This window comes from Tupaia chinensis, unplaced genomic scaffold, assembly GCF_000334495.1.
Source record: "Tupaia chinensis unplaced genomic scaffold, TupChi_1.0 Scaffold000604_1, whole genome shotgun sequence".
NCBI classification, from domain to species: Eukaryota; Metazoa; Chordata; class Mammalia; order Scandentia; family Tupaiidae; genus Tupaia; species Tupaia belangeri.
In genome coordinates this window covers 3,036,263-3,056,983 of record NW_006160122.1, presented here as the reverse complement: position 1 = coordinate 3,056,983, position 20,721 = coordinate 3,036,263, and the positions used below count along the sequence as shown (strand labels likewise).

The 20,721-nt window shown below is 45.8% G+C and overlaps 1 protein-coding gene across 7 annotated transcripts in view; it reads right to left on the bottom strand.

The window, feature by feature from the left end:
• The window catches only part of MACF1 (microtubule actin crosslinking factor 1), a 278,797-nt gene that overhangs the window by 155,086 nt on the left and 102,990 nt on the right, over window positions 1-20,721 (bottom strand). For all 7 annotated transcript variants that reach the window (XM_027775768.1, XM_027775769.1, XM_027775770.1 and 4 more), the window contains exons 26-34: window positions 19,823-20,001; window positions 18,676-18,814; window positions 17,831-18,024; window positions 15,458-15,620; window positions 11,682-11,765; window positions 6,990-7,097; window positions 6,699-6,797; window positions 4,605-4,757; window positions 3,471-3,559 (exon numbers count right to left, since the gene is read on the bottom strand). In XM_027775768.1, the coding sequence (XP_027631569.1) occupies window positions 3,471-3,559; window positions 4,605-4,757; window positions 6,699-6,797; window positions 6,990-7,097; window positions 11,682-11,765; window positions 15,458-15,620; window positions 17,831-18,024; window positions 18,676-18,814; window positions 19,823-20,001 (1,208 nt within the window). The remainder of the gene's footprint in view (window positions 1-3,470; window positions 3,560-4,604; window positions 4,758-6,698; window positions 6,798-6,989; window positions 7,098-11,681; window positions 11,766-15,457; window positions 15,621-17,830; window positions 18,025-18,675; window positions 18,815-19,822; window positions 20,002-20,721) is intronic.

The following is a 20,721-nucleotide window of genomic DNA, read 5'->3' as shown; positions in this document are numbered from 1 at the left end:
CACGAAAGCTCGCTTAGGAAAAATAAATTCTCCCACCTCTCCCCTGTTGCTTCAATCTTTGGATGGATTATCTGGCCAGCTTTCATGCTCACTGATAACACAGGAATCTGTGTGCTGCCTCGCTCAGTGAGGCTGTGCCTCTTGGTGATGAAAGGCTATGCTACCCCACGCTTGTGGTCCCAAAACATTCTCAATGCAAACGATCTCCTCACCACTTCAGCCTGAAACCTGGATCCCACCGTCATCTGATGATTCTCCTTGTAAAACCAAGGACTTCTAGAATCCACTAGAGACATATTATACCCCTATCTTCCAGTTTTATATTTCTTTACTCCTAGTCTCTTTTAAAATAAAATATTTTTTTCCTGTTTATTTATTTATTTTTTTTGGAGGTGCTAGACGGAGAGAGAGGGAAAATGAGAAATCACCCCCCAGGGAGGTGTCCATGCGGCAATCCTTCTCCTCCATACTCCTCTCAGGATTTGGGGCATGAATGCACATGTGTTCAGCATGATTTTTAACCAGCTAGGTCTGGGACTCGAACCAAGGTGGGCATGTGGGAATCCAGTGTCTTAACAACCATGCTACCTGTTGGCTCCGGAATGAAGTATTTTAAACAGAAGAATATAATAAACTCTCATTTGCCTGTCTGTATCTTATTCAACTGTATCAAATTTTACTATTTTATCATATTTACTCTAGGTTCTTTTCTAAGAAATAAGACATTACAGGGGCTGGCAGGTGGTGTGGTGGTTAAGGCCGCTGGACTCCCACATGGTAGAAAGTGGTGCAAGTCCTGAACCTGGTGCTTGCTTTCTCATTTTCTCTCTCTCTCTTTCTCTCTCTCCCTGTTCTAAACTAAAATAAATAAATAAATAACGCTAAATAAAATAAATAACATTAAATAAAATAATCCTTTTTTTCTTTTCTTTGCGAGGTTTTTGCTATAGAGTGCGTGCACTCGCCAGAAAGAGACAGAGACAGAGTGACAGAAAACGAGAAATCATCCCCTGAGGGGATGGTCACACTGCGATCCCTTCTTTTCCATTCTCCTCTCAGGATCTTAGGCATGCACACACATGTGCCCAGCGTGAGTTCAAGCCACCAGGTCTGGGACTCGAACCACGGTCGAATACATGGGAGTCCAGCGACATAGCCATTACGCCAACTGCTGGTCCCTAAAATAATTCCTTAAAAAATAAATATTACAAACATAATTAAAACTCACTCGGTGTTTGTCACCAAATCTGTTCCTTTCTCTATTCCACCAGAGGCATTCACAGCTTTTTTAATTCTATATTTTATTTCTGAACATGAACTATGTTGACTCATATGAGAACTATCCATCAATTCAATGAGAGTTCTTACCCTTTCACTGACTCCTCCATTTTCTTTGACTCTATCAGTATAACATCATCTACTGTCTTCACTGTAATGTTCAGACCCCACAGTCTATCTTCTTGGGTTTTTGTTTTTGGTTTTGGTTAAAGGGTGCACACACTCGACAGAGAGGTAGAGACAAAGAGAAAAAAAGGCAACCACCAACAAGGTGTGGTCACACCATAATCCTTTTTCATCCACCCATCAAGGTTTGGGACATGCATGCACATGTGTCTGGTGTGTTCTTAAGCCACCAGGGCTGGGATGTGAGCCATGGTTGGCCATATGGTATCAGACATCTTATGTACAATTTAATCACTCTGCTATGAGGCCAGCCCCCGTAGTTTCTCTTAAGTTCTTTACAATTATCCTTGCACCCTCCACTTTACTGTTATCTTGCATAATCTCAGCTCCAGATCAGTCAAACTAGGGGAATTCTCAGCTTCTACATCCAAGCTACTGAGTTTATCATGCGTGTGAGAACAACAAAAATGACAAAGATCCCACAATCATGCAGAGACGTTCTTCTAGCTTCGAATCTCAACTGGGTCTCTATTTGACAGTATTCTTTTTTTTTTTTTGGGGGGAGGGGGGGTTGCTATAGGATGCATGTGCTCACCAGAGAGACAGAGACAAAAAGTAAGAAATAGCCCCCACAGGGGATGGCCATGCCACAGTCCTTTTCTCCATTCTCCTCTCAGGATTTTGGGCATGAACACACATGTGCCTGGCATGAGTTTCAAGCTGCCAGGTCCAAGATTCGAACCATAGTTGACCACGTGCGAGTCCAATGCCATCACCACCATGCCACCTGCCAGCCTTGACAGTACTCTTAGAAGTCCCTAACCAAGCCTCTCTTCCTTTTCATGAAGCATCACCCTTTCAGCTCCCTAATTCAAGGGGAAATACAGACCACTAGACACTAATTCTCTCAGTTTCTGGCCTCACTCCTGAAAAGTTTACCTCTAGCCACACTTTCCTACTCTCTTTTCCCTCACGCCTCACAGAAAAAGCTGTCTCAACTCCTGTTTAAGGTTGTGCTTTCCATCCATCAATGAGACTCACCCTCTCTCACATCCTCTGGATCCTCTCCCCTACCATCTGCTCCCTTTTGTGCTTGAGGTTCAGTTCACAGTTAAGTCCCACCCATCTGCTAAAAAACCCAAACTTCTAGATCATACACTTCAATTTGATTTCTCTGCTGTTAGATCGCTTTCCATTCCGACGGCCAAGCTTCTTGAAAGAGTAGTACGATTTTACGATCACTCATGTCCTACCCTCAGGCGGTCTTCCTTTTAAACCTGCCCTCCTCCCCCAACTTTTCACCAGTCCCTGGAAGTTACCAAATTCAATAGCCAATTCTCAACTTTTCTTGACTTCTGACCACTCCCTCCTTTCTGGAACTCTTACTTGTGGGTTCTGAGGTATGACACAGTCTTCCTTTTCCTCCTGAGACTACCCAGGCTGAGAGCCCCGCATACGCAGCTGCCCATCGAACCCCTCTGGGGGAACTACGTAAGGCATGAAGTCACGCAGCGAATCCCTTCCCGATGGACCCGGTATTTCCACTCTGATGTCCTACAGGTTTTCCCCCTTCACAATGTCTAAAACCAAAGCCTCACACACTTCAGCTTTGTCCTTTATTAGTCTCAGCTACTGGCATCAACGTTCACCCAGAGGCCTAAAGCAGAGCCTAGGACCTATAGTCAGTCATTTTCATGAGTCCCCAACCCCACAGATCCATCATTCCTAATGTCTCGGAGTCTCGGTTTCCCACTCTCCATCTCTCATCATTTCTTGCCTACACTATCAGAATGGCCTCTTACACGGCTTATTAGCCTCTGTTATTATACCATATGCACCCAACCATTCACTATTTAACTGTTAAAGCAACCCTGAACAAAGTCTAGTCATACTTAAAAACCCCGCCCCATGGCGGACAAGGCAAAACGTAACCTATGTGGGCTACAAGACTCTTCAGAATCCAGCTGCTGTTGCTCCGAACTCTCCAGCCTAAATTCTCATCGGTACATCTTAGCCAGGTAGAGCAGGGTCCCCAGGTGTGCCATAACCCTTCGTTAAGTACTCACTTATGACCATGCTTGGCCAAGAAGATCTGTGAAGTTTTAATAGCCTCAGAGACTTGCTCTCTCTTGGTTGTCAGCTCTTCTGCCAGAACCTACACAGTAGAAATAAAGCAAAAAGCTTCAAAACCTGAGAACTAAAAGGTTAAAATTATTTCAAATAACTTTAAAAAATCCTAGGAAAAAAATGATCCTTAAGGGGGTCAGCAGGGGCATAGTAATTAAGGCACTGAACTCCTATGTGGCTAACCATGGTTCAAGTCCCGGACCGGGCACCTTGAGAATCACACCAGGCCCGTGTGTGTGTGTGTGTGTGTGTGTGTGCATTTGTGCCCAAAGCCTGGAGAGGAGAATGGAGGAGAAGGGATTGTGGCATGACCATCTCCCCTGGGGGGTAATTTCTCACTTCTCTATCTGTCTCTCTCTGGAAAGTGCACACACCCTATGACAAAAACCTAAAAAAAGATACTGGGCCAGCAGGTGTCACGATGGTTGGGATGCTGGACTTCCACACAGCTGAATGCACTTTAAGTCCTAGACCTAGTGGCTTGCTTTCTCCCTTTCCCTCTCTCTTTCTCCCTCTGATGAGCACATGTCCCCTGTGGAAAATTTGAAAAATAAATAAAATAATAAATGAATAAAATTAAGTAAATAATTCTTTTTTAAAAAAGAGACTAGGGACCACCAGATGGTGTAATGGTTACATTGCTGGATTCCCACATAGTTGACCACGGTTCAAGTACTGGACCTGGTGGCATAAACTCACACTGGGTGCTTGTGTGTGTGTGCCCAAAATCCTGAGAGGACAATAGAGGAGAGGGGACTGCGGCGTGGCTATCCTCCAGAAGGAAGATTTTTTGCTTTCTGTCTCTCTGTCTCTCCCTGTCTCTCAAGAGAGCGTACATGTCCTATAGCAAAAATCTCTCTAAGGAAAAAAAAAAAGGAGGGAGAAGAGAGAGAGACTTAGGTTATTATCACCAATGATTACAAAATTAGACATACAGAAAAGGTGACTTCTCTAAGTCCTGGAAGTTAACATTCGCTCAGGTAAGATGGTTTGTATGGGCCTTGTGTTCTTCCTCTTCACACACCAGCACATGTCAGCCTGCCCAGGCAGAGCGAGCAGGGCCCTCTACTCACCTGCTGTTCCAAAATGGCTTTTTCAATGTCTGTAGGTTCTTTGGTCTGGGATGAGGTAGCTTTTCCTTGTGTATGCCTTGCTAGGGTAGATACCCAGCCCAAAAGCTCTTTAACCTTCTCCACATGTTCCTGTTTTTCCTCTTCGACCACTTTCTAGAACAGGAAATAAGAAAAATCAGTACCTGAGTCATTCTTAGTTAGACTGGTATGATGTCAGCTTCCCTAACACAGAGACAATGAAAGTCACCCAAGTCAGTAGGTGACAAAAATAAACCCACGTTAAATATAGTTTTCCCAGCCTGTGGCCGTTGCTCACAGGTGCCTAACTATGCGATACTTCACAGCTAAATTAATCTCACCCAGGCTAGCACCTTTCTATAAAAAGCACTGCTTTACATATGGCAGGCACACGGGTAATTACTTAATAAACAAAAGAGCCCTTCAGGGCCAGGCAGTGGCAGGGCAATAAAACACAACACCCTGTGAGGCAGACCCACTCGGCAAGGTCACTGGTTCGCATCCAGAGGCCTTTCTGAGCACGTCGGACACACACAGGCCCCGGTCCGGGGCTGGCTAAGGCGAGGTGGGACATAGTCCACGGTGCTGTGATTCTGTTGGTCTCCTCTCTCACACAGGGAATACTGAATAAACTTAAAAAAAAAAAAAATCGGGAATTTGAGGAAAATAAGACTTTTAAGAAGATCACTTTACATAAAGCACCTCACTCATTTTCATAATTCGTAGGTTTACAAGCGAGGAGCACACTGGGACCAGCGGTTGGCATAATGGCTATGTCACTGGACTCCCATGTAGTTAACTGTGGTTCGAGTCCCGGCCCTTGTGGCTTAAACTCGCGCTGGGCGTGTGCTCAAGATCCCGAGAGGAGAATGGAGGAGAAGGGATTGTGGTGTGGCCATCCCTCTGGGAGATGATTTCTCACTTTCTGTCTCTCTGTCTCTGTCTTTCTGGCAAGCATACGAGCCCTATAGCAAAAATCTTTCAAAAAACACAAGTGAGGAACATCTCATTATTATTATTTTTCACTATAGGGTGCGTGCGCTCGCCAAACAGAGAGAAACAGAGAGACAGAAAGCAAGAAATCACCCCCCAGGGGGGATGGCCACGCCGCAATCCCTTCTCCTCCATTCTCCTCTCAGGATCTTGGGCACACACGCACACACGCCCGGCATGAGTTTTAAGCCACCGGGTCCGGGATTCAAACTGTGGTCAACTACGTGGGTCTAGCGATATAGCCATTACATTAACTGCTGGTTCCCATCATCTCATTATTTTTAACAGTTTTGCAGAATTCCACTGTATGGAATTGGGAAAGTTCCTATATTTTCCTCTTACAAATGACTGAAGATCTCTCTCACCTCTCTTTCACTGTCCTCGTGTATTAATAAGTGGAGATACTCAGCGGTGGACGTGCTAGGTGTGGCACAGTCCTCACTATCCAGATTCTGTAGTTGTGGTGTCTGCGCAGAAGACTGTGACTCCCAAGTCAACGTGCGCGGTGCTCTCCGGGTCACGCCCAATCACAGGCAGCGCAGCAGAAAAGCTACCTGCCCACTGCGCGAGTGATCAGCCAACGGCGGACACGGCATCGCTTGGCCTTTAGGTCCCCGCTTTCACATTGTGAATTCATGTTCTTTCCAGTGTATTCAGTGCCAGGCTTTTCCCTATTTTGGGTTTTTTTGGGGGGGTGATTTCCTTATTTAAAACGGCCCTGAGGTGGTGGTGTCTGACGTTCGTAGCCCAGGAAGGCTGTGATGTGCTCACAGAGAAAACCAGGCAGGGGTTATGGTGCTATGGGTGACAACTTCGATGTCAGTGAGTCAACCACGTAAACAAACTGTTTTTTAAAAGGAACACACACACACACATACAATAAGATGTACTGACCTCCCGACTATGTATTGATCCACCTACAAAAATGCTGATAGACGAAAATGTTTCAACATTCATTGATGCAACGACTTTACTGAACACAACCAAATGATGGCGGTCCATGGTGTGTACTCTAAACCTGGATCGGTCAGGCAAAGACTTTCAATTACACTCAAAAGGTGACTAGGAACCGACCGCCCTTACCTCTTCCTCCTCCAGCCGCCGGAGCGCGTCGCTGATGTACTTCACGTGCTGGGTGGTCAGGGTCACCAAGGCTGTGTACCGGGTCCTTAGGTCCATGAACTACAGTTCAGAAAAACAACTTAGGTAAACTACATGCCAGAAAAGTTTATTTAAATAGTCAGAAATATGGGGAAATGTTCACAGAACCACAAACTCCACGGGAGGGTGAGCCCTAGTTTGAACTACAGAGCCCACACACATGCATCTTCTCTAAGAGAAGAGAGCAGCCTGCTTCCGGTTCCCACCCCTCACCTCTTGTGTGATGGCATCTGAAGAGGAAGGCATGCGACGTCGCCTGCCCGGGGACTTCTGCTGTGACTCCACGAAGGCCTTGTACGTCATTAGCTGCAATTCATAGTCCTGGCATGGAAAGAGATTTTTCTTTAGGGCTCCATGGCCACACACGCCATGCGACAGAAATGCAGACCACTCAGGCTAGAGGTTGGCAAACGTTTCCTAGAAAGAGCTAGATAGAAATCACCTGGCCATGGGACCAGCAGTTGGCATCATGGCTATGTTGCTGGACTCCCATGTAGCTGACCACGGTTCGGGTCCCAGAACCAGTGGCTTAAAAAAAGAAATCACCTGGCTGCACTACGTGTGTCGCTCAACAACTGGACTTTGCCGTTGCAAGGGAACATCGCCGAGGATGATACGTAAGTGGCTGGACTACAATGAAATGTTGCTTATGGCCGTCGGAAATCAGAGTTCACGTAATTTTTGTGTCATAAAATATTCTTCTTTTGACTTCTTTTCTAACCATTTCTCATCGACCATACAAAAATAGGCATATGGGCTGGATTTAGCCTGTGGGTTGTAGTTTCCTGACTTATTCTTTGATCTCATCCTTGGGGAAGCTGAAATCCCAAGGGCAGGTGACTTTCCCCAATAACTCAGTGAGCGAGCGGCAGATGAGAAAATCTCAGCCCTCTGATCCCTGAACCAGGACTCTTCCCGTTCCGCCCATGAGTCTGCTGTTTCCCCCGCAACCCTTGAGTGCAGCCTTAGCCCCGGCCCTCTGCCTCTCTCTGCTCTGTCTCCCTTCGACGTCTTTATCCTGTCACCAGAACAGCTCTTCTCCAACACTCCAACAGCCGCGTCACTCTTCTTAAACGCTTTTAATGACTCAGACCAGAGCTTCCCAAACATCGACAGGTATACGAAGCACCTGGCGACCTTACTACAAGGACTCTGCAGGGAAAGAGACGTTTCTTTAGGGCTCCATGGCCACACACGCCATGCGACAGAAATGCAGACCACTCAGGCTAGAGGTTGGCAAACGTTTCCTAGAAAGAGCTAGATAGAAATCACCTGGCCATGGGACCAGCAGTTGGCATCATGGCTATGTTGCTGGACTCCCATGTAGCTGACCACGGTTCGGGTCCCAGAACCAGTGGCTTAAAAAAAGAAATCACCTGGCTGCACTACGTGTGTCGCTCAACAACTGGACTTTGCCGTTGCAAGGGAACATCGCCGAGGATGATACGTAAGTGGCTGGACTACAATGAAATGTTGCTTATGGCCGTCGGAAATCAGAGTTCACGTAATTTTTGTGTCATAAAATATTCTTCTTTTGACTTCTTTTCTAACCATTTCTCATCGACCATACAAAAATAGGCATATGGGCTGGATTTAGCCTGTGGGTTGTAGTTTCCTGACTTATTCTTTGATCTCATCCTTGGGGAAGCTGAAATCCCAAGGGCAGGTGACTTTCCCCAATAACTCAGTGAGCGAGCGGCAGATGAGAAAATCTCAGCCCTCTGATCCCTGAACCAGGACTCTTCCCGTTCCGCCCATGAGTCTGCTGTTTCCCCCGCAACCCTTGAGTGCAGCCTTAGCCCCGGCCCTCTGCCTCTCTCTGCTCTGTCTCCCTTCGACGTCTTTATCCTGTCACCAGAACAGCTCTTCTCCAACACTCCAACAGCCGCGTCACTCTTCTTAAACGCTTTTAATGACTCAGACCAGAGCTTCCCAAACATCGACAGGTATACGAAGCACCTGGCGACCTTACTACAAGGACTCTGCACCCAGGTGATGCCAATGCTACTGACTCAAAGACAACATTCTGGGCCAGCAGGTGGTGTGGTGGTTAAGGCACTCGAGTCCCACATGGTCAACTATGGTTCAAGTCCCGGACCTGGCGGCTTGCTTTCTCACTTTCACTCTCTCACTCTCACTGCCCCCACCCCATCGAATTAAAATAAATAAAGATAAATAAAATAACTTTTTTTAAAAAAAAGAATGAGTGAATGAATAAATAAAAAAAAAGACAACATTCTGAGTACCAAGACTAGAAGATAAACAGCTGAACAAGGACCTTCACGCCCTTCCATAGTCACCGCTCCTCGTGTGCCACATACCCTCCAGCCGTCCCAGAATCCAGTCACGTGCCAAGGGGAGCTCACGACCACAATGGTGACCCTGTCAGACTGTACCACACGGCCTAGGTGAGTGGGGGTGTGCCCTGTAAGTGTGGGTTCGCACACTCTGCAATGAGCACGTGACATAAACGTCTAACGACACATTCTCAGAGTATATCTCTGCCGTTAAGGGACACATTACTTCTATTTCCTCATATCGTTACATATTTGTAATCCTCTGCCGTCTTTAACTATGCAGTTCCTTTGCCTAGGAGGCACTGCTCCTGTTGTCTACTTGAAAAGCACTAGGCAGGGGGACCAGCAGGTAGCATGGTGGTTAAGGTGCTGGACTCCCATAGGGCTGACTGAGGTTCAAGTCCTGGACCCGACAGCTTGCTTTCTCACCTTCTTTCTCTAGCGGGTGCACATGCCCTACGGCAACTAAAAAATAATAATTATAATAAATAAAATATTTAAAAAAATACTCTAGGCAGAAAGAAAACATGGGCTGAGCTCCTTAAGGAATATAGAAGAAACAGTAGTAATGAAACAGTCTGAAGGGTGATAAAAGCAACCGCTACATTCTCTGAAGGTAGCTGAAGGCTGAGGCACTGTGCTGGGTGTACATCTTGCCCGTCTCTCAGTGAGGCAGTCACTGTTCCCGTTTAGAGATACAGCAACAGAGCTCGGTGAGGCTAAGAGCTTGTGCAAAGTCTCAAGTCTGGAAAATGGTAAAGCTAGGATTTGAACTCAGTTCTTTCCAGCACCAAGTCTTCTGTTACAAAGAAATGCATTCATTCAAAAAATAGCTGTTGAACATCACTACGTGCCCACCATTGTCCTGAGTGCTATACACAGAGCGGGGAGAGTCAGAAACAAACCGCGTCCCAAACTGACATTCTAGTGGGTGTCACATAATAACCAAAAAAGTACATAATAATCCCAAGTTGTTTTTCTCTGAAGATGTTTTCAAAGAAGCGGGAGGGTCGGATCATGCATGGCCTTGCACATCATGTAAGGAGTAGCACTGTCTTAGGCAGCCAGCCTGTGCTGTGGCAGTTAAGGCAGCTGGATCCCACACGGTCGCCCATGCGGTTAAGAGCCCCAGAGTGGGTGGCTTGAAAAACACACTGGGGGGACCAGCAGCAGTTGGCGTAATGGCTATGTCACTGGACTCCCATGTAATCGACCACAGTTCGAGTCCCTGACCCGGTGGCTTAAAACACGCTGGGGGTGTGTGCATGTGTGTCCAAGATCCCAGAGGAGAAGGGATTGCGGTGTGGCCATCCCCCTGGGGGGTGATTTCTCGCTTTCTATCTCTCTGTCTCTCTCTGTCTGTCTGGTGAGCGCACGCACCCTATAGCAAAAACCTCTCCAAAAAAAAAAAACAAACAACAACAAAACACCACACTGGGTGCGTGTGCATGCATACCCAAAACCTCAAAAGGGAGGGATGGAGTAGAAGGGATTAAGGCTTGACCACGCCCTGGCTGAGGGGTGGCCTGTGGGACTTCCTCACTTCCTCCCTCTTGCTTACCCTCCGGTATATACCTTTGTGCAAGTATCCTCTGGCAAATTAAATTTTAAAAAAAGAAAGGATTTTAGTATGAATACAGTATGAAACCACTGGACTATTTTAAGTGAGTGACATGATCCAATTTACCACATTTCATCTATTCTAAGCTACACATTCCCCCTCACATTTTAGCATCTCTAAAATTAGAATATATCTTTATAATCAATGACATGTCTCAGAATTGGAAGTTTCTTTTTTTAATGTTTTCTTACACATAAAAATACGATGTGAGACCACTGGCACTACACAGGAGGAGCCAGACTCCACAGGCCAGACCAGGGTTCAGGTCCTAGCCCGAGTGGCCTGAGAAGCATGATGGGCATTCACATGCCCAGGGGCCTGACAGCAAGACAGCTGCAACACCGTCAGGCCCACTGGGCAGCCTCTCTCCACACCCTTCCCTTCTCCTTTCTTATGGATGTGCACAGCCCCTCTGACATCAGAAAACGTGTGTGCATATGGTGGAGCTTCTACTCGGTGGTGCTGAGAGTCACTGCCATACTACATTCGTGAAAGAAGTCCTGCTCTGTACTGGAAAACAGTGTGGGGGTGCAGGAGCCAAAGCAAGAGACCAGATTAAGCTCTGCAGTGGTCGAGGTTAGAACCCTCACCTAGATGTGAACTAGGAAATACAGGGGAGAGAAGTAGTCAGATCTGAGATAGGAACACAAGTTTAGGCTAGGAGAAGAGTTATGGGTGACTTTTTTTTTTTTTTTGGTAGGTTTTTCTTTTGCCTCAATAACTAGGAAAAATAGTGATACTATTTCCTGAGATAGGCAAGACAGGAGAAGAATATCTGAAAAGAAAACCCGAAGATTCTGCCTGGCACCTCTCTGAGCATCCCCACGCTGGAGCCACAGCAGTCACACATCTGCACTAACTGAAAGGTAGGGCCAGCCTCTAGCAGACAGACTTGGCCTAATTTGTCCAGAAATGGGACTTACAGAGACGATGTAGAGTTCTCTAAACTAGAGGTCATTTCTGTCTCTTCCGGGATGTGGCAGTTACCTTGACAGTAGTGGAGTACTGCTGGGAAAATTTTTGACACTGGTCCAGTTTTGTCTGATTTCTCTCGATTTCTGCAAACAGATCCTAGGAACCAAAAATACCAGAACATTATCATCATGGACACTGACAGCATTCGCTATGTCCTGGAGCAGTGGCTGCAGGAAATCACCGTGAAGGCCAGTGAAAACACGACTGTTACCCTACCTCCCCGCACAGCATCTCCGAGGAGGGCCGGGGATCAGCTCCAAGAACTCTCCTTACCAGCATGACCCCAGGTCTGGGGACCAGCAGTTAGCGTAATGGCTATGTCGCTGGACTCCCACGTAGTCGACCGCGGTTCGCGTCCTAGACCCGGTGGCTTAAAACTCACGCCGGGTGCGTGTGCGTGCGTGCCCAGGATCCCGAGAGGAGAATGGAGGAGAAGAGATTGCGGCGTGGCCATCCCCCCTGGGGGGTGATTTCTCGCTTTCTGTCTCTCTGTCTCTGTCTGTCTGGCAAGCACACGTGTCCTATAGCAAAAACCTCTCCAAAAAAATAAATAAATAAATAAAATAACTGAAGAAAAAAAAAATACTGACGGTCTGGGGTCCACACTTGGAGAACCAGGGTTCTAACTAATTTATATGCATTATTTCATTCCATTCTAAAACAATAACCTTATAGATAATAAACTATGTCCATTTTATTGCTGAGAAGTTATGTGATTTGTTCAAGGCCTCATAGATAGATGAGTGAGTCAGGATTGGAATCCAGCAAATTTAACTCCAGGCCTGACAAAATTAACCATAAAGCTAAAACAAAACAAAACAAAATACCAATAAAACATGCTTCAAATGAAATATTCTTTTACCAAGAGATTTTTTTTTTAAGTTTTCTTTTTTTTAAAGAATTATTTTATTGGGACCAGCACTTGGTATAATGTCTATGTTGCTGGACTTCCATGTAGTCAGCTGTGGTTCGTGTCCTGGACCCGGTGGCTTGGACTCACGTCGGGCGTGTGTGCATGTGTGCCCAAGATCCCGAGAGGAGAAGGAGGAGAAGGGATTGTGGTGTGGCCATCCCCCCTGGGGAGGTGATTTCTCACTTCTATCTCTCTGTCTGTCTTTCTGGCGAGCGCATGTGCCCTACAGTAAAACTCTCTCCAAAAAAAAGAATTATTTTATTTAATCTTTTATTTATTTATGTATTTATTTATTTTAATTTAACCAGAGACGGATCAAGCGAGAGAGAGAGTGAGGGTAAATGAGAACTCAAGCCGCCAGATCTGGGACTCACACCATGACTGGCCACATGGGAGTCCAGGGCCCTTAACCACCACACTACCTGCCAGCCCCAATTTTTCTTAGTTTTCCAATCTCTACATTCTAATCTTCATAACATAAAATATAATATCGAGAAACAAAGCAGGGCCAGCTACATAGCTCAGGGGTTAAGCTCTATGTAGAGAGCACCAGATCCCACATGGCCGACTATGGTTCTAATCCTAGTCCAAGCAGTTTGAGGAAGATGCTGGGTGAGTGTCCACATATGCCTCAAATCCTGATGGAGCAGAGAAATTACGGAAGGAAGACTGTAGTGTGTCCATGTCCCATGGAGGGCTTCTCGCTCTCTCTGGAAAGCACATGTCCTCTGGCAATGAGAGGAGGGGAGGGGGTAATAGAGATTAAATGGAAATATCTCATCTACCCAGGGTCAGCCAGTGATATGGTGGTTAAGGCGGCTGGACTCCACATGGCCAGCAGCATAGCAGTTTGAAAACCACAACAATGTGCGCATGTGTGCCCAAATCCCGACGGGAGAATGGAGAAGATGAGACTGCAGTGTGGCCAGCCCCCCGCGTGGGGGCGGGGGTGCTCTCCTAATCCCCCCTAATCTCTCTCTGGTGAGCACAAGCACCCTATAGTAAATTAAAACATAAACAAACAGAAATCTGTCCACTAGTGATTTCAATAGTCACAGAAACTCAGGGACATTATTAAGTCCTCTGACGAAAAGCGAAACCAGTTATCTCGAGACCACTCGTAGGAGCCCTTCAAAGAAGACAGGGCCTGGAATTTTCAACACCTTTCTGTAGTATTTCTATAATTATGTAGCAAGTATTGTTACACTGTAATCTATCCAGGGCTATACATATGAAAAATTTTGATTCGTTTTTTGAAAAATGTATCCTGTTTGCAAAGGCACAATAAAGTCGCTTGTATAGACTACAGGAAATAAAGCTAAGAATAAACCTTATTTAACACAAGTCATATTCATAGACTCTGTTCATTTGATTTTAGAAAAATACCTTAGCATATCTAGTAGTTTCAGGGATTTCCCTTTAACTTAAAAAGTTCTAATACTTTGCTCTTTCTCATTATACAAGATGGCAGGTGAAAAAGCTGCAAAGCAGGACACTAAGGAGAAAAAACCTGAAGCCAAGAAGGCTGAAGCCAGTGGCAAGGTTAAAAAGAGTGACCCCAAGGCTAAAAAGCCCAAGAAGGGGAAGCCCCATTGCAGCCGAAACCCTGTCCTAGTCCAGGGCATCGGCAGATACTCCCGGTCTGCCATGTATTCCAGGAAGGCCACGTACAAGAGAAATACTCGGCCGCCAAATCCAGGATCGAAAAGAAAAAGAAGAGAAGGTTCTTGCGACTGTCACAAAACCAGTTGGTGGAGACAAGAATGGTGGCACCCGGGTGGTTAAACTGCGCAAAATGTCTAGGTGTTATCCTACTGAAGATGTGCCTCGAAAGCTGTTGAGCCACGGCAAAAAACCCTTCAGTCAGCATGTGAGGAAGCTGCGAGCCAGCATCACTCCTGGGACCATTCTGATCATCCTCACTGGACGCCACAGAGGCAAGAGAGTGGTTTTCCTGAAGCAGCTGAGCAGTAGCTTGCTACTTGTGACTGGATCTCTGGTTCTCAATCGAGTTCCACTGAGTAGAACACACCAGAAATTTGTCATTGCCACCTTCACGAAATTTGATATTAGCAAAGTAAAAATCCCGAAGCACCTTACTGATGCTTACTTCAAGAAAGAGAAACTACAGAAGCCCTGACACCAGGAAGAAGAGATCTTCGACACAGAGAAGGAGAAATACAAGATTTCAGAGCAGTGCAAGGTTGATCAGAAAGCTGTGGACTTGCAAATTTTACCAAAAGTCAAAGCTGTTCCTCAGCTCCAGGGCTACCTGCGATCCGTGTTTGCCCTTACAAATAGAGTTTATCCTCACAAATTGTTGTTCTAGATTTTTTTGTCAAGAACCTGATTAAATAACTGATCATATAAAAAAAAAGTTCTGACATATTTAATTTACAAATCTGATTCTGATACAGAGTTTTGGAAAACTATAAGAAATGCTTTGTTAATGTGTGCATCCCTTAATAAAACACATGGGTTCTCCTGGGTGTATTTTTCAAAATTAAAGAAATGCACATAATGGGAATCAGCAGTTAGCGTAATGGCTATGTCACTGGACTCCCACGTAGTCGACCGCGGTTCGTGTCCCAGACCCTGTGGCTTAAAACTCCCGCCGGGAGCGTGTGCGGGGTGCCCAAGATCTCAAGAGGAGAATGGAGGAGAAGGGATTGCGGCGTGACCATCCCCTCTGGGGGGGTGATTTCTCGCTTTCTGTCTCTATGTCTCTGTCTGTCTGGCAAGCGCATGCACCCTCTCAAAAAAAAAAAAAAAAAGAAAGAAAGAAAGAAAGAAAGAAAGAAAAAAAGAACACCATCTTCTTTTCGGCCAAGCTCACGCCCTCCTTCAACTTCCACCACACTCCCGCCATACCCACCGTCTGCTGGCTGAGCTGCTCCGACAGCACTCTGCTGTCCTCTGCCTGGCCTGGCTTCATCATTTCCTGCTGGGCCGTGGTTTCCTCAATCCACTTGATGAGTGTCCCATGGCAGGCGCGGTAATCTCCCAGGACTTCCTGGATACTTCCTAGCTCAGCTTGGCTGGCAGAGCAGAAGGAAATGCCAGAGGCCTTAGCATAAATAATGTAAGTGAGGCAATTCCCTCCTCAGCCCGTGCCTGCAGCTGGGCTTGACCACAGAGGGTGCATCGTTAGCTACAAGGCAGAATGATACGAGACCAAGTCAGACCTACACGTGCACGCAGTGCCCTCGGGGTAAAGAGTAAAAGCCACTCAGGTCCTTCTAACCTTGGAAAATGCTGTGGCCTGACACCCAGTGACAATCCTTGTCAAAATTTGTATTTAGGGGACTAAGGAGCACTGAGGCTGCCATAAAGTAGTAGCAGCTGTACACTTCTGTGCTGCGATGACAGCACCCGTCGGAGGAACATGGCTGTGACTAACGAGTCGCTGTAATGTTGGAGGGATTTACTGTTATTTCCTGTAACAGTTATCAGTTCTGTTAGACGAACAAGCCCTGCCTGGGACAGTAATTCAACTACAGAAAAATCAATCCACATTTATACAGTTGCTAAAATTCCTTTCCCCAGGGCTGGCAGACAGCATGGTGGTTAAGGTGCTGGACTCCCACATGGCTGACCATGGTTCAAGTCCCAGACCTGACAGCTTGCTTTCTTGGGCATTAGCAAGTGGCGTGGTGGTTAAGGTGCTGGACACTCCTACATGACTGACCACAGTTCGAGTCTCAGACCTGGTGGCTTGTTTTCTCACTTTAGCTCTCTCTCTCTGTCTCTCTCTAGTCTAATGAAAATAAATGAATGAATAAAATTAAATAAATAATTCTTTTAGGGAAAAAAATCCCTCCTCACATGTTTCCCTCCCAGCTTAGCATTAGAAAGGTGCAGTTTTCTCTCTCTCCTGTTCATATCTGTCAGAGGCAGAACCTAACTAACAGTGATTAAAACAAACAAAAAAAACCTGAATTAGCAAATGAGACGAAAGCATGAAATTCTATAAAGCTCTACTATAAAAAGTGCCTCGTAATTAGATTCAAAGTTAGTAAAACAAAAACTAGAACCTAGGTTCTGTCCTTAAGAAAAGATCACCAGGGTCCACAGGTGGCGCTGAACTCCCACATAATCGACCATGGTTTGAATCCTGGACCCGGGGGCTTGAAACATGCTAGGCTCCAAGACCAGCAGATGGCATAATGGTTACTTTGCTAGACTTGAACGGATTTGACAGCAGTTTGACCCCTGGACCTGGCAGCTTAAAACACGCCAGGCATGGGACCAGCAGTTGGCATAATGGCTATGTCGCAAGACTTCCATGTAGTTGACCGCGGCTCGAGTCCCCGACCCAATGGCTTAAACTCACGCTGGGCGCATGTGCATGCATGCCCAAGATCCTAAGAGGAGAATGGAGGAGAGGGGACTGTGGCATGGCCATCCCCCCTTGGGAGTGATTTCTCACTCTCTGTCTCTCTCTGTCTTTCTGGCGAGCGCACATGCCCTATAGCAAAAACCTCTCAAAACAAAACAAAACAAACAAACAAAAGGTATCAGCCCAAAATCCCAGAGAGAAGAAAGAAGGAGAAAGATTGTGGCATGGCCATTTCCCCTCCCCCGCCCAGGGGTGATTTCTTGCTTTTTGTCTCTCTGTCCCTCCAGTGAACACATGCATCCTGCTATAGCAAAAATCACACCTAAGAAAAAAAAAAAAAAAAAAAAAAAAAAAACCAAGAAAAGAAAAAAGAAAAAGATAAAAAGAAAAATGCTAGGCTCCAACATGACTGACCACAGTTCAAGTCCCAGATCTGGCGGTTTGAAACACGCCGGGTGTGTGTGCACACGCGTGCATGCATGCCCAAAATCCCAAGAGGAGAATGGAGGAGAAGGGACTGGGGTGTGGCCATCTGCACTGAGGGGTGACTTCTTACTTTCTGTCTCTCAGTCTCTCCAGTGCCCTATAATAAAAATCTCTCAAAAAAAGGAAAGGAAAAGATCACGTGACCTTTCCAGTCTAAGGAGCCACTGGCATCAAAGGCTAAATTATTTCAGATCTGGGACATAGGGGAGGCACCACTTAACAGAACCATCATTGCTAATCCACAAGCAGGCCTCAGGTCTGCTTCAGGGTTGGGGGTCCAGCTTTCTGTCCCTTATCTTGTCCAGAATGTACACTGTTTTTGCAGTTTGGACCCTTCTCATTAATTCTGGCTTAAAAGACAATATAACTGAATGTCTCAAACCTAGTTCTTGAACTCTAACGGGGAAAAGGTGGGGCACTCACCGGCTCTCAAGTTGGGCGATGACCCGGTGCCAGCGCTCCTGGAGCTGGGAACCCTTCTCCTGGAAGCGCTCCAGATCCAGGTTTCGCTCTGGTGTTAGACGACTCAGTTGCTCCGCCACGACCTTGGCCTTGGCAATTTCTTCCTCCAGGCCTGAAAACACTGAATTCTTGTCCTTCACATCGGTAAGCCAATGCTATAAAAACGGAAGTCCAGAAACAAGTTAAATGTTTTCCCTGCTCAGAAGGGTTCAGACCGAGGTAGGAAGCAAAGACACTGTCCATGGCCGGCTCCACATTACAGCTGTGATCAGACACTAGCCCCCTAGCGAGTCTGTGCAAAAAACACTTTCAGATAGCTCACGGTCTCTGTGTTGATGTATACTGGGAAGCCAGAGGCAGGTAGTACTCGAGAAATACACAAACTGGCTTTACTAAAAGTCATTCAGTCAGTCTGAGTCTTGGTTTTCTCATCTGTAATCGGACATAAAATCCCTTTCTTGTTCACCCCAAAAAGTAGCTTGTGAGAACCAAATGAGATAATAGTTAGTGCTTTACAGTCTTACAGCATAACTTAGACACATCGATTATACCCATGGAAGCTATGATTTTACTGGGGAGAAAAGAAGTAGACTTAATCCATGCTCTTCCCTCCCTAGCTAGACATGTTTCTCAGGCCCTTCTTCTAATACACATTAAGTTACATTGCTATCAAAATAACCAGGATATTCTGCTTAGCAGAAATGTAAACGTAAATCACTGTCGTGTGATCCAAAGTTGCATTTCTCTGCCAACGCAAAGCAACGGATATGCTGAATCAACCAACAAAGAAATTCGGAGCCACCAACCCGTAATGTGGAGCGATGGGACTCCAGAGCTGAGACGTCGGCCGGAACTGCTTCTTCCTGACTCAGCTTGATCTCGTAGCCTTTGACCAAGAGCTCAGCATCCTGGATGCTGCGCACCAGAACATCGACTGTCTTTAACCTGCGGGGAGAAGATCACCTCCCTTCGTTAACACGCTAACGTTAAGAACTGCTTACACACCTGGACTGTAGACAGGTTTGCAAAACGCCGCTGCCAAAATCCATTTCACCGTTATTAGATGAGGATGGTCTTTTATAAAAACAAGAAAGAGTGGTACGTGAAGGTATTTCATAAAGTTTGTGGAAAACTGAACTGAAGTCTGAGGTTATTTGTGCAAAAAAAAAACTTGAAATCCATGCAATTTCTTCACAAAATGCTTTTTCCACAAACTTTTTGCACCTCCTTATATATGATGTCAATTGAAGCCAGTTCAAAATGTAGTTCTAAGTGGGGCCGACAGGTGGCGTTGTGGTTAAGAGTGCTGGACTCCCACATGGCCAACCATGGTTTGAGTCCCAGATCTGGTGGCTTTCTCTTTCTGTCTCTCTGTCTCTATCTCTGTCTCTCTTTCACTCTGACCCTCTCTGGTCAAATTAAAATAAAGTAGAAAAACAATTTTTTTAAAAAATGTAGTTCTAAGTGGCACTGGGATATGCACACATGTAACAGACTTGCAGAAAAAACACGTGAGGCCAGAAACCCAAGTGACATGATCAAGATCTGTTATTCCTCCAAGTCATAGGTAGAGATAGGTGCGTAGAAGGAAGCCCTTCAAAGCTAACAATCTAGGTGAACTGAAAACTTGCCTTTTTATTTACTCTCTCTCCCTTTCTCTTAAATGCCTTTAAGTGTTCTTTTTAGAGGTATCTAATGAAATAAAAATGGGGTGCAGACAGTCCTCATGCTGTAAATGAACTCCCCACCCACATCACTGGGGTTTGCCCATAGCAGCCAAGTGAACCCATTCCGTCAGTAGAAACTAAAGCCCAGACGTCGCACCGTGAGTATGCTCCCTCCAAGAGCTGCAGGAGGTTTTATTGGCATTAGTCTTGAAATACTCCAGGCCCTCTCCCTTCTTATCCCAATGAGAAACATTGCTCTTTAAATCCAAAACCTCAGCTCACTCACTTATTCAGGTAGACCGTGGAGAGACCATAGACATGGTCCATCTTCTCCACCAGCAGATTCAGTTCTGAGCGCAGAGTTGGGACACTCGAACCAGATGGAGACTGATGAAAAAAGCTGTTGCACTTCACGGAAACAGCATCCAAGTCTGACCTCAGCTGCTGCAGCTCCTCCTGGGTGTGCTGTCGCGAATGAGACACGCAACAAAGATGGAGACGAGATTGAGCAAGCGTTACAGAGAAGTTCTTATTTGTAACAGCAAGTGTGACACCGTCTACATACCCATACATAGGAAAGTGGTTAAATAAACTACTGAACACAATCGCACAGTGGAAAATTACACAGCTGTTTAGAGAGAAAGAATTCCATTAATCCATCAATGAATCTCCAGGAACTTAGAGAGTGGTTCCCAGGGTACATTTTTGAATGAGAAATACGCAAAGTCAGAAGAGTATCTACAGCAATATGTTATGTATAAAAGAAGGGAAATGAAATAGACACGTACATGTTTAGTTACGCAGAGACAGGAAGGATAACTGGAAACCGGTAAGGTGGTATGGATGGAAGTGAAAGGATACGGAAGGGAATGGAATAAAGGGACTGGGTAGGAAAGGAGATTTCTGGACATTCTTTTCGGTATAGCTTCGACTTTTCAAGCCATGCTAATGTCTTTTTTTTTTTTTAATTTTCTTCAGGGTTCATGTACTCACCAGAGACAGAGAAGAGAGGGAAACTGAGAAAGCACTCCCCAAGGGGATGGTCATGCCACAATCCCTTTTCTTCCATTCTCCTCCTGGGATTTTGGGTGTGCATGCACATATGCCTGGTGTAGTTTTGCAAGCTACCAGGTCCAGGACTCAAACCACACAGTTGATCATGTGGGATCCAGCTACCTAAATCAC